The following is a 14,766-nucleotide window of genomic DNA, read 5'->3' on the forward strand; positions in this document are numbered from 1 at the left end:
AAATGGCTCTACTGCGAAATGTACGAAGAAAAAAAAACCCCCCGAATAATTAAGGCTACAATATTGCGCAACAGATGGGAGCGATTTACATGGATTTATTCGGTGCAGGATTATAAGGACTTGGTGAGGTAGCGTGCCATCCAAACATAAACCTTTAATGCTAGAAGTGTTGACTCTCCACAGAAATGAAAGAAATCTAATAATAATATGGCAATGATTTTGTAATTTGGTAAACTAAGGAATTATCTTTCATTACTTAGAGGTCGTCATAAACATGGAACCAAGAAAACATTGGACTTCCGATCAGATGTTCAAAACCCAGCACCAACAAGCTTTCACTGCTGGGCCCTTGAGCAAGGCCCTTAACTGGAGATGTAAATAATAAATGACATGGTGTTAGAATCTGTTTTAGAAGCTGGGATAAAAGCGCTATGCCCATTCTTTAATTATAAATCTACTGCTACATAATTTGTATGATTTCACCTAGTTGCACACGATGCACTTTATGGTTAGGACAATTTCCTTTTATTTCTAATCTCTGTGCTATGTTACGTAGCTCTGTTTGGTCTTAGGGAAACACGTATTTGGAAACATATTTGTCTGATATTTTTGGTTGAAATAACAATAAAAGATTCTGGAACGGTTAAATCAGTCTGTAATGTAACAGTTTCACACACTTATGGAAGATTAGGGAATCTTAGAGAAGTGGTATCTCAGTGGTTAATATGCTGAACTTCTGACTGGAAGGCCGTGGGTTCAGTTTCCACCACACCCAATGTTGGGTCCTCGGACCGGGCCGTTAACCGTGAAATACGTCGCATGCAAGTCGCTCTGGAAAACAGTGCCTGCAGCATTGCATAAATGAATCTTGAGGGGTGCCAGTAGTTTTGCTGTTGACTGTTGTTAAGTGGTTCAGTTTTTGTTCCTCGTTTTTAAAAGTTGTTTTGATGATTAATTAATTGCATTAAAGCCTGCAGGTTTATGTCAGCTGGATGTTGTAATTATAGCAGCATGCTATGTTGCCTTTGATAGTACAGCTTAGTTGTAGCTCATGATGATCATCTTTTGTAAATGTCACCGTTAATCGCTGAGGAAAACACTGAAGTAAAAAGCCCAACTGTTCCTGCATGTAATATTTTGTAACCGTGCAAAAATATCATTTGTCGCCAATAATTAATTCAATTGAATTCGGTTTTGTTTGTATAGTGCTTTTTAGCGAGAGACACTTTCACAAAGCATCTAGCCTCGGATCACTGATGAGCAAGCCGGAGGTTAATGCGGCATGGAAAACCACTTTGAAATGACATGAATGAGAAACCTTGAGGCTTTAAAGGGAATCGATCCCCTTCAGGGTGACCCCCGGGAATGTACGAATGATTGCAGTCTACAGGTGTAGATGACTACAAACACTGTAATCATAATGTGTTAAAAGGGTGTGTGGTGTGAGCAGATTGTGAGTAAGTGTCCTTGGATGACCAAAGGGGGAGTCTTTTAAGATTTGCACCTGGTAACTCGGTGGTTAAGATGTTGAACTTCTGATCAGAAGGTCATGAGTTTAAATCCTAGCATAGCCACACTGCGAGTGCTAAGTCCTTTAGCAAGGCCCTTAACCCCCATGTCCTCAGTTGTATAAGTGACAATTGTAAGTCGCTCTGGATAATGGCGTCTGTCAGATTGCAGAAATGTAAATGTACCTGCTATGTCAAGGTGAGACTTTTCTACCGAAGCAAGTGTAAGACTTGGGCATAATCTTGAGGTGCCCATGTGGGACTTTGCACATCACTTGAAGGTGAGTCACAAGTGCAGGAGCTCTGTGTCAAGATCATCAAATCAGCTAGCAGTTGTACATTTATAGTTTGGCACAGAGAGAACAGATGATTCAGTGTGCTCTTCTACAGTTTAAAAAGGTTCTCACAATGTGAGAGGTTGTATGCTGGCGCTGTGACAGCATAATAAGAAAGGCAAAGCGGCAAAGAATAATAATATATAAAATATCAACTTGCTCAAGACAATACAACAATAAATCAATTAAGTGCAAATCTAGCACCCCTCACATTTCCACAATCTTCTCAAAGGACAATACCATAGAAATTAAACTTAGTACAGATTTATTGTTTGGATTGTCTATTGTACTGGATTTTTAACATGGCACCTCATGGCGAAGGATTAGAGAATTAGAATTGTTGCTCTCCACAAAGATGCCAAGGCTATAAGAAGTAACACCATGAAACTGAGTTACAGTACAGTGGCCAGGGTCATACAAAGGTTTCCAAGACAAGAGGTTTTCCATCAAAGAAGTCCAGTCCTCGTGTTGTGTGTCAGGTGCAGAAATTTGCTTCAAAAAACAGACGCCTGAGTGCTGCAGCATTGCTTTAGAAGTTGCAGAAGTGGAAGGTCTGCTTGTCAGTGCTCAGACACTGCAACCAGTCAGTTTGCAGGCCGTCGTCCTAGAAGGAAGGAGTGGCCAAGTATGTCTCCAGATGTCTTTCGCCATGTGTTTAGCATCCAGCAGCTCCGTGATGTCATTATGCTGGATCCCAGCAACAACCTGTGCCGCTCTGGTGAATTCCATGCCCAGTAAGATTAAGGCAGTGATAGATAACGATGGTGCTCACACAACATATTGACACTTTGGGCACAGTTTTGACATGTTAACCTAGGGTATACTCACTTTGGTTGCCAGATATTTAGACAATAATGGCTGTATGTTGAGTTATTTTCAGAGGACAGGAAATCTGTACTACTATACAAGCTGCACATTGACTACTCTAAATACTAAGAAGATTCTTAAATGTGAGGGGGTGCACTCACTTTTGTGAGATACTATATAGTTAAAGTATTGATTAAATAGAAAAAAATCGAATCAGATTTATGCGTATATTGCTTTTAACAGTGGGAATTTTTAACAAAGCAGCTTTACAGAAATCAGGGATCACCATATCTATTCACAATAGTTTACATCATTGTTGAGGTTGAGAGAAAGTTCTTCTATAGTGATAACTGTTCTAGGTACTAATCAAGAGCCTGTACCTTTTTGGACTAAATGGATGTGCAGAATCATAATAGACAAGAATATTGTTTGGATAATGTGAAGCAAGACTCTTCAGATTATACTGTAGGATATTGTGAAAACAAAGTTTGTTTATACACCGTCTTGAGCATTCATCAACATTCAGCAAGATATTAGCCTAAGACAATAAACTAACCGACATGGGAACCTGAACCCTTGAGCAGATCTTTGGATACTGTTTTTGAGCTTAGCAATGATTTCTGAGATGAAAAAAAAACAAAAAACTCTTGCTCTTGTAATGTTGTCTACATGACCTCCAGTCTAAAAATCAATAATCACATCAAGGTCTTTTATTGCTGCACATGATGCAACTTAAAGGCCGTCCAGAGTCCACAATCAGACGGCGTATTATTTCTTTGCTGTTTCAGCCCTAGTAGAAGTATTTCTGAGGAAGAATTGAATAGAAGGAAATTTTTGTTTCTCAATGTAATGTAATGTCCTTGACACATTCTGTAATTTTTTATTAAGCTTGTGTATCGTTTTTGCTGAAACATACGACTAAACAGTACTCGAGTATGTAGGACTGCTGGAAGCATTATGGTGAATAATAAAAGTGAAAACACAGTATCAGGGTGTGGTGGACAATACGGAAGTAAATGTATCTGTACTTTGCTGAAGTATTTTCCATTTTGGGAGACTTTTACTTTACCGTCACTACATTTCAAATTCAAATATCTGACTTTTTACTTAACTACATTTTGCGAAATCAGTCGTTCCCTTTTTTTATGAGGATCGCTCTTTTAAGAACGTGTTCTGATCTGCGCTTGGTGTATCTACTGATCACCAACATACAGTTCAGCATCAGTTCAACATCAAGCAGAATATTTAGAGAGGAATAAATGATGAAGAATCTCCAGATTCGAACTCGCCACAACACACATGACTTCATTTGTGCGATTTTATTGAAATAGTTGAAAAGAAGGTTTTGGGCTCATGATACTTTATTAGAAATAAATCAGTGTTTGATTAATTAATATCATTCTATTAATAGATCAGTGTGTTAAGTCACATTCGAGTCTTTTTACATTATTTGAGTTGAACATTATAGCAATAGTCGTAGTACTTTAGTACATTTAAAGGCAAAAACTTTTGTACTTTTACTCAAGTGATAGTTTAAAGGGACACTTTTACTGGACTGATATTTTACTCAGTGCATCTTTACTGTTTTACTCAACCACATGTTTTGTGTACTTCGTCCACCATTGGAAAATAATGCGAGATATGTGTTCTGATACTCTTCCATTAGAAGTGTTTCTTCTGCTCATAGTCCACAGCAACTTACCACGAACAACACAACTCTTATTTATTACTGAATGGCAACTCAAACCTTGGACTTATTTCATAAAGTGTAAGTATTCATCTTAAGGATCTTGTTTTGAATTATCGTTAAAGCCTCTAACTGTCACTCCCTCACCAGCTTCTACTCTGAATTTAATAATGCAAAAATATCTGGTGCAGCATAAGAAAACTTAGAAAAATGAAAATTTGACAACAGTTTGAAACGTAGTTTTTACCTCTGACAGAAGCGAAGCACTGACACTGGAGACTGTTGTTTTTGCAGGATTCCTATAAATGTTTAACAGAGATTTTGACCTGCAGCATTGCTGCTATTTATTTCTTTTTTTTCTATAATTTTTCTCAATTTCAGGGAAATAGAAACAAAATGTGATCTCAGTCACAACTACATAATTTTTATTTTTAAGTAAAAATGCTGCCTTCAAGGACGAATTGGAAGCAAATTTGATTGGCTTTTCACTCTGGATTGGGTAAAGTGTGAGGAAAGAAGCCTCATCATTTTCTTTAATTTCTTAATGCACTTTATTGGTGCTTGACGTTCAGAGTGCATGTACACACCTGAAACTCCTTCAGCGCTTTGCTCTGATTTAATTATCCTGATTTGTTGGCTAATAGACTGGAAGAGGGCTGCTTTTCTGCACTCATTACATTAAGGACGCCTCTTTCGTGACAAACTGCCGAGACTTTTTTTTTGGGGGGGGGGCTTGTTTTAATTAACCTTTGCCTGGCTGTACAGACCTGCAGCTTGGGTGTAATTGAGGTAAACGCTAAGCGTACAGCGACGAGGACGTTCATACCCAATCCCACAAGGTTTGTACACACCTGGGACCCTTTAGGGTGAACTTACACTTGAAAGCTGTTTTAGCGCTTCTGAGTGGTCGAGAAGATATCTGATTTGTTGGAACTCTTGAAAGTGGTGGTCTGGTGCATCTTTCCACTGAACTTCGGTGTGAAGGACGTTATCCAGTCTCAGCACTACATACCAAGTAATGTAAGTGGTTTTAAACTTGCTTTGCTACTTCCTGTTTCAGGAATCAAACCTCTGTTAGTTTTAAGTTTTTGGATTAAGAACATAGTTGAAAATCCATATTGTTCTGGCTTCATTAACAGAACAAATCCCCTATTTTCAAGTTCTCCTGCACATCCAAATATGCAATTCTTCTCTTAAATGTGGAACAAAAGGAATATTAGAAAAACAAATCCTTAGATGGATAAACCCAATGCGAAATATTTGGGCAAATAAGAATTGTGCAATCAATCCACATTTTGAAAATGAATTTGTGAAAGGAAACCTGCGATTATATTCCCCGCCCCCCAAAATATGTGGGTGTGTCCTTTGGGATTCAGTCTATTAGTTGTGTCTGGTTATAAAAGCATTTGCTGGAATCTCTCACTTTTCCTACCGTACAAAAAAACCCTCCGAACATTAATAAATGTTGAAAAACGACCCTCGAACATATGGTGGGATTTCTCATGGTGAAAGCAGTGATTTTCTTCTCCCACCCTTTAGCAGAAAGGTCAATCTGAGCTTTTTATCGAGGTTTTATTAAATAGCTGAGAGGTTCTGATTCTCAATTACGTCCTAATTAATTGGTCTTTTTTAACTAGTGCTGCATCATTTTTTTCCCCCCTCCTTTTATTTAAAAGAACACCAGATAAACAGAAAGGAGTCGTGCCACACCTGTGCTTTTAAAGCCGCGAGGTCAAGCCGAATAGTGATTTAGTTCATGCGGAACCGTTATTAAAACGACGATGAAGAACAAACGCTAAAACAAGAGCACAGTAATTGGGTTCACACCAAGCTGGAAAAAAAGTCAAAATCATTTGTTTTTGCTAAACGAAATGTACGGCACAGTTGAAGTTGTGAAGAAATATTTCTATAGACTGTATAGATCCATAGCATATGGGATCAAATGACTTTCCAGTCATACGTGATTCTTCCTCAACTGTTCCTACAGAGGCAAAGAAATGTACAGGATGTTTTTTAGTTGTGCCAGTATTACATTTCCACCTCACTTGCACGACAATGCTCCTGTGCACAAAACCAGCTCCATGAAGATATGCTTGACATGGGTCGGAGTGAAAGATCTCCTGCTTTAGAGCTCCGCTTTTACCCGAACTAATAAACACGATGAATGTGAACGCTGACTGCACCCCCAGGCCTCTTTACCTCACATTACTACCTGACTTTACTAACACTCTTGTGGCAGAATGAGCACAAATCTCCATACAATCTAGTGGAACATCTTCCTATAAAGAGTGGAGCTTATTAGAAGAGCAAATTGGGACTAATCTTATGGATGTTTTTGTTCATATAGTCTGTCATTCTAAAAACTCGACTGGAATGTTTTTCTCTTTTGTTCCAATCCCCTTTTTGAATATAATGACAGTAAAAGTCGAATTCCTCCTTATACACTATTTACATTTACACCACACGCTGCATCCGTAAATCCAACAGCATTGTGGACGACCACACACTCTTTATTTACTACCATCAGGAAAGTGGTTCTGAACTGTACATAACACACACACACACACACACACACACACACACACACACACACACACACACACACACACTCACTCACTCGACTGTGTGTTACTGAACTGTACAACCTGGACTCAAACACAAACTCAATTCGTTCACATCCATGTCTTCATATTCGATTTATATTATACTGCTTTTGCACAACATTGTGTTTTGTTTACAACTTTTGTTTATGGTCTTCTGTTAAAGTTCTCTATAGTATTCGTCCCACAATGTCTTGTCTTGTCCGTTTGCACAACTCACTTTAGTCCTGAGCTCTGTGTCCTGTTTTGTAGCTCTACGTTGTGTGATGTTGCTCTACGCTGCTTTCATGTAGCACCAGGGTTCTGGAGAAACGTCGTCTCATTTCACTGTGCACTGCGTCAGATATATACGGTTGAAATGACTATTAAAGCTACTTGACTACTTGAGTTTTACGCGTCTCGTCGTTTTTATTTTATATTTTGGTGTGTATATATATATATATATATATATATATATATATATATATATATATATATATATATATAATATATATAATATATATTTATATATATAATTATAATTATATATATATATATATATATATATATATATATATATATATATATATATATATAATATATGGGTTGAGGCTGGATCTTCCAACATGACAATGACCCGAAGCACACAGCCAGGATAACCAAGGAGTGGCTCTGTAAGAAGCATATCAAGGTTCTGGCGTGGCCTAGCCAGTCTCCAGACCTAAACCCAATAGAGAATCTTTGGAGGGAGCTCAAACTTTCGTGTTTCTCAGCAACAGGCCAGAAACCTGACTGATCTAGAGAAGATCTGTGTGGAGGAGTGGGCCAAAATCCCTCCTGCAGTGTGTGCAAACCTGGTGAAAAACTACAGGAAACGTTTGACCTCTGTAATTGCAAACAAAGGCTACTGTACCAAATATTAACATTGACTTTTTCAGGTGTTCAAACACTTATTTGCAGCTGTATCATACAAATAAATAGTTTAAAAATTCATACATTGTGATTTCTGGATTTTTTTTTTTAGATTATGTCTCTCACAGTGGACATGCACCTACGATGACAATTTCAGACCCCTCCATGATTTCTAATTGGGAGAACTTGCAAAATCGCAGGGTGTTCAAATACTTATTTTCCTCACTGTATGTATATGTATGTATATATATATATGTATGTTTGTTGGATATCTAACAACTGGTTGATATCTTATTTATGTAGTGGTTTGTTTTTGTATGTTTGTTTACATTAATGAAATATTTATGCCTCTTTTTTTGTGAAGTCAAGTCATGTTTAAAAATCTTTTATATCCGAGAAATCGATTTTAGTTTAATATAATCAGTATATAACAGACATGGATATATCAACTTTTTCAGATTTCAGTCCTCGCTGCTTTCTTGCCTTACGTCCAAGGTCCAGGTTTCTGGATCTGCAGTGACCTTCGACCACCTCCGAGGATGCTGAAGATGAATGAAATGTTTTGTTCTTTCTTTAAAAGGAAGAGCTTTGGTGCGCACAGACTCTTCCGTAGCGTCCTACACTTGGCTCGCACTGTTCTCAGCAGGACACGGTCTTTAATAACGTCCACCACTATTTTACCTTCAGTAAAGGTGACTTTGGGATAAAAACTTCACAGTTGGAGGTACTGGTTGGAAGATAGATGCGGTAAATACAATATAGGAATTATAACCTTTGTGTCTGTGTCTCTTTACAACAATCTGTTTGTCTAATTTTATAAAAAAAAAAAAAAATAAACTGTTTGAATGCTAATGATGGCCCAAGGATATGATATTGAAAATCTTGAACCTGGTTGAAGGAGAGAGCTCATGGGTCAATATACTGGGGGGGGGGAGAAAAAAACATTGTATGGTGATTCCTTCAGTTCTTGTTTGGCTCAGGAAATAACCTTATTGACTGCAGTTTCTCTGGTTGAGAAAGTTCTATTGTCTGACGCTTCTGTTGATTGACCCCTTTGGACTTTTCTTCCTCTATCCAGCATTTCCTCTTCTCGTCTACTTCGGTCGCACTGAGTACCTAATTTCCTGCAAGATCCAGCGTAATGTAATTTAAGTTGGATGAAGCCCCTTCATCAGGCAGCAGTTGGCATTTAATTAAGTCGGGAATGGGGGGAGAGTTACATACTCAGCTCAGACTGTCAGTGAATCAGATGGTCATTAGTAATTAATACACTAGCTTCGCTGTAACTAGCGAGTTCGCGCTTCGGCCCAAATAGAGCTGTCTTAGCTTCATGTGATGCTTGATGGATGTGGATGAGCCCCCAGTTTTTTTCAGGTTAATCATGCCATTAAAAGTCAGATGTATTTCCATGTGCCTTGTCATCCTTTTCCCCTGTGAGCGAGGTTACAAAAATGGTTCCATCATTTAGACCACCAAATAATGGAGCACTTTGAAATAATGGAGCACTTTGAAAAACATGGAATTATTTTTCTCCTTCGAATGTCGGAGGCTTTTTTTTTTTTTTTTTTTTTTTTTTTTTTTTACTGCCGTTTTTTAAGTTTCTTCATTTAGTCGTACTTCATTCGACCGATTCAGGCCATGAACATCAATCTAATAAGACTCGTGGAATTATTTAAGATTCTGCACTAGAGGTCATTTATCGGTTTTGCGGATTAATCTGTACCGGTAGTTGATTGCTGGAACTGTCGGCTATCGCCGAAAAAGCATGCCGATAGTTTTTCCGGTTGCGTCTGTTGCTGGAGCCGCGAGAAGGTCCGCTGTCATTACGAGAGTGGCCTCTAGAGGCGAATCACTGATTTGTTTCTACGTGAGGCGGCGTGCTGCACGGAGAGACGCTAGATATTTATAATTTATTAATAATATAATTAAATTCATTAATTACTATATACATAATTATTTCCTTCAGCACATTTTAATGAATCAGTACTGTTTTTTTTTTATCCAGTATCCATTTAAAAAATGGTTGGTTATCGGCAAGTATGACCCAACCTAGCTTTCGTTATCGGTAATAACCAATCCGTCGACCTTCGCACAAACTCGCTAATGCTTGATCCTGAATTCATCATGTTCTTTTAATTCATGTCTGTATTTTCTGGCAGGTGCTCCTGATGGACTACCTGGATGTAAAGAACACGCGAAGCGCAACCGAACCCTCGGCCCAGCTCTCCTACGCGAGCACCGGCGGAGACTTCGGAGCTTTTTTTGCCAAGAAGAAACCAGTTAGACCGAAACAGTCCCTCTTCAAGTAAGCCCACAAGTTCACATACTCCTGCATAACGATCTTTTTATTGCTATGCAATGTTAAAAATTATTTGAGCATACGCCAAAAATAAACGGGATCAGAATGGGATCCGTGCTGAAACACCAAATTACATGAAATAAATCTTGATGTTGGGGAAAAAAACATTTTTGCCAGATAGAAAACTCAAAACTAACATTTTATTATCAGGAGAAAATTCCCCAAAATGTTCATCCTGTCAGATATTTAATATTAAGGTTTTTAGAAAAAAATTAATCCTAATCATATTTATTTATTTATTTTTGTATAAATAAACCTAGCCATGAACATTCCCATAGAAGCTTTTTTTTTTTTTTTTCTTTGTTACAATTCATTTATTTTATACATTTATGTTGATTAAAACAACTGGAGCAAAAGTTTAAGATTTTGCTCCCACATTTACAAGCTCTATTAGGATCTGATAATGAAGTCTAATGGCTGTAATAAATGAACGCATGCTAATTAAACCAGGTTTGAACTTCAGTTTTTATGAGTAATTAGAAAGTTTTAAAAGAACAAACCTAAAGTTGAAAATCCCAGTGTTTAAATACAGACCTTTCCTGCTATGTGGTTTTTCCCCCAAACTATTACCACAAATCTGGAGGCACACAATTGTACAGGACGTCTTTAGATGCGCTGTAATAGAATTTTGCGTTCATTTGAACTTGGAAACAAACCTGTGTTGGAGATGCCCCTGTGAGCTCCTTGAAGATCTGGTTTACATGCTTTGAAAAGGAAGATCTCCTGCTGTAGAGCTCTGATCTCATCCCTACTGAACACCTTTGGGGTGAATGTGAACGCTGACTGCACCCCAGGTCTCCTCACCTACATCAGTACCTGTCTTTTATAACACTCTTGTGGCTGATAAACTCAAATATCCATAAACACACTACAAAATCTAGTGGAACATCTTCCCAGAAGAGTGAAGGGAATTAGAAGAGCAAATTGGGACTAAATGTGGAATGTGATGCTTAAAAATCACATACCGTACTTATGACCAGGTGTCCCAATACTTTTGGAAATATAGGGTGTATGTGTGTGTGTGTGTGTGTGTGTGTGTGTGTATATATATATATATAAATATAAAACAAAAAAAAATTATTAGATGTTTTGCTTATTATACCTTTAAAAAACTATAAAACCCTAATTTATGTATAAAAATCTAAATAAAATTTAATACAACATTGTTTTGACAATGTTTGTTTGTTTAAAAAAAGACATTTCATTCAGTTGTGAAAATATAAGCATCTAGAATATATAATTAAATTACATTTTGTATAAAAAAAAAATTATTCATGCATAAATTAAATATACAAACATTAAAAACAAGCATTTGAAAGTAGTAAAGTTGCAGTGAATTACATTTGAAAAGATAAGTTTTATATATATATATATATATATATATATATATATATATATATATATATATATATATATATAGACATCTAACTGTGCATTTTTAACGTTCCATTCCTTATTTAGTTCCCATTTGCTGTTATAAAAACCTCCACTCATCTGGGAAGATGTTCCTCTAGATTTCTGTAGAGGTTTGTGTTTGTTCAGCCACAAGGGTGTTAGAAAATTCAGGTAGTTCTGCTGTTCAATAGGGATGAGGTCACAGCTGTATCGCAGGTCACTCAAGCTCTTCCACACACTTCCAACCCATCTTCTCTTTGTGCACAGGGGCATTGTCATGCTGGAGCAGGTTTGGGTTTTCTGATTCAAGTGAAGGAAAGATGTCATGCTCCTGCGTTCAAAGACGCCCGATACAATTGTGTGCCTCCAATTTTGAGTTCGTTTTGGGGAAGAACCGCAAAAGTCGGGTTTCCCAATACTTTTGCCCATGTGAAGTGTATGTGTGTAGTCTCGGCCCAGTGACTCCTAACCAGGATAAAGTGCTTACTGAATAAGAATGAATTAAATGATTACACATTGATTGCTCGCTACAAATTCACACGTCTTTTCAGCCCGACTTCAAAAGAGGGGCGCACAAACTTTTGCATTCACACCCGAATGTTTTTTTTTTTTTTTCTCCAGGTTCGAGTCTTCCTCCCACGCCATTAGCATGAGCGCGTACCTGCGAGAACAGCGTCGAGAGCTTTACAGCAAGAGCGGAGAGCTACAAGGTAAGGACCACGGAGGGATTGATCGAAGGTGAAGAACGAATGACGGAAGGTAGAGTAGGATGAGGTGGGGTAGGATGAGGTGGGGTAGGTCTGGGCGGGGCAGAAAGGTGATAGAGAGGAGGATATAAAAACTCAAATCCTCAAGGTGAAAAATCTGCCCTCTGAAATGTTTCTGAACTGCATGTCTCTTGTACTCCTGCTGTTTCTTTTTTTGACACATTCCCTTTTTGTCGTTGCACACATACGCAAGGGTGAGACAGACACCCCAGAGAGTGTCTTCACTTCTCATCTCTCTCTCTCTCTCTCTCTCTCTCTCTCTCTCTCTTTCTCTCTCTCTCTCTCTCTCTCTCTCTCTCTCTCTCTCTCTCTCACACATGTCAGCATGACCTTGCAGTTTCAATCAGTGGTGCTTGACAGTAGTGCTTGTGCCTTTTTTTTTTTCCTTCTTCTTCTTCCTCTCTCTCTCTCTCTCTCTCTCTCTCTCTCTCTCTCTCTCTCTCTCTCTCTCTCTTTCTCCCCGCACCCAATTCCACAGTCACAAGCTGTGCGAATTGATGAGCGAGAGAGGTGTTGGGGGAAAAAAAAGAAACTCGAGAAAGTGAAAGACAGACGCTTCGCAGCAAATAAATACTTTTTATTTTATTTAGGAATGTCAAACTTTTTTCTATTTTTTTTATGTCTTCATTTATAGTCGTTGGAAACATCCACGAAGTGCGTCAGCACCTTTCCTTTCACCTCTGACTCTTACAAACAGGGGCAGATCTACCGCACTGTGGCACCCTAGGAAAAAGCATCGCCACCCCAGAACTGGTGTCCCCAACGTATAAAACAAATGCAATCAGGTTCCTTTTCAATTAAATTAAATTTTTTATATATATATATAATATTACGAACTGCTTCGTTTTAGTGAATAAATAACTCGATCCGGCTCTTTTTACTATTCGAAGCAAAAAAACCAACAAAAAAAAAAAAAACACGCAATTTTCAAAAGTATATTGTTCACTCGTTTGCGTTTTCAGGATTGTCGAACTTTTGACAAGTGATGTCACGTGACCAAAAAATAAAAAGATTTTTCCAGTGTCCGTCGATATTCTGATTTAAATATGGCGTATGTATTTGTAAGATATTTTTTTATATTTGTATCTACATATAATTTACATTGTTTGCCTTTTATAGTAAATTAAACTTGGCATAGACTTAAACAAAAAAGTTTTGAATAGAACTCGAGGAACACAAGTTTAATGTACCATGCCAACTTATTTCATATACAGAACAGACCAGTAGTTTGGACACACCTTCTCATTCAAAGAGTTTTCTTTATTTTTATGACTATGAAAATTGTAGAGTCACACTGAAGGCATCAAAACTATGAATGAACACATGTGGAATTATATATGGAATTATATACATAACAAAAAAGTGTGAAACAACTGAAAAATGTCATATTCTAGGTTCTTCAAAGTAGCCACCTTTTGCTTTGATTACTGCTTTGCACACTCTTGGCATTCTCTTGATGAGCTTCAAGAGGTAGTCACCTGAAATGGTCTTCCAACAGTCTTGAAGGAGTTCCCCGAGAGATGCTTGGCACTTGTTGGCCCTTTTGCCTTCACTCTGCGGTCCAGCTCACCCCTAAACCATCTCGATTGGGTTCAGGTCCGGTGACTGTGGAGGCCAGGTCATCTGGCGCAGCACCCCATCACTCTCCTTCTTGGTCAAATAGCCCTTGATGCCTTCAGTGTGACTCTACAATTTTCATAGTCATGAAAATAAAGAAAACTCTTTGAATGAGAAGGTGTGTCCAAACTTTTGGTCTGTACTGTATGTCTTTCCAATCCACATATCAGCTTCAGATAAATTCAGTCACACTCAGTGTTTATTTAATTTTTATAGACCAATATAAATGTGTGCCTCTTTGTAATTCTCATGCCACCCCAGAATGAATTTTCTAGACCCGCCCCCTGGTTAAAAAGCCTCAACTCTGGAGACTTTGTCCATAAAACCAAAGACGAAGAACCTCACCGTTTTTTTAACTACACCCATTTTTCCTTCTCCTGCGATTTGCGATGTCGCCGCAGGACCGTGCAGATCAACTTCCGACCAGTCAGATTCGAGGATTTCAATTGAACAGCACCGTTTTGTAGCTCTGTACCTAACGAGCCTAACGAGCGAACGCAGCACGGCAAAGTATTCCAGAGGTTCGTCCCTCTACAGAGCGGTTCGGTAATCTCTCTCTCACCTGCCGCCCTTTTCATCGTATTTCGTAAGATCGCCGATGTCACGAAAACGTGCGCACGAGCGGAATGCAACGATTAATACAAAACAACAAAAGTTGAATTTTATTATTATTTTTTTTATGAAACAGAAGATAAAAAAAAAAAGAACTATTTGTACGGTTGAGCGGTTGGAAGCATTATAAAGAGGAGATGAGATTTCCCCCGTTTCATTTAGGCCGTCACAAAAGCGAGCGTCGGGGC

At 38.1% G+C, this 14,766-nt stretch overlaps 1 protein-coding gene across 3 annotated transcripts in view; it reads left to right on the forward strand.

The window, feature by feature from the left end:
* The window catches only part of exoc4 (exocyst complex component 4), a 131,402-nt gene that overhangs the window by 28,149 nt on the left and 88,487 nt on the right, over positions 1-14,766 (forward strand). For 2 of the 3 annotated variants that reach the window (XR_014531301.1, XM_083527948.1), the window contains exons 8-9: positions 9,988-10,133; positions 12,204-12,292. Coding sequence is in view for 1 of the 3 variants with exons in the window: in XM_083527948.1 (XP_083384074.1) it covers positions 9,988-10,133; positions 12,204-12,292 (235 nt within the window). In the remaining 2 variants the exon portion in view is untranslated. Of the gene's footprint in view, positions 1-9,987; positions 10,134-12,203; positions 13,088-13,134; positions 13,262-14,766 lie in introns of those variants that run through there. The other variant, XR_014531302.1, reaches the window with a different exon arrangement.

Source organism: Silurus aristotelis, assembly GCF_946808225.1.
Source record: "Silurus aristotelis genome assembly, chromosome: 24".
Lineage (NCBI taxonomy): Eukaryota > Metazoa > Chordata > Actinopteri > Siluriformes > Siluridae > Silurus > Silurus aristotelis.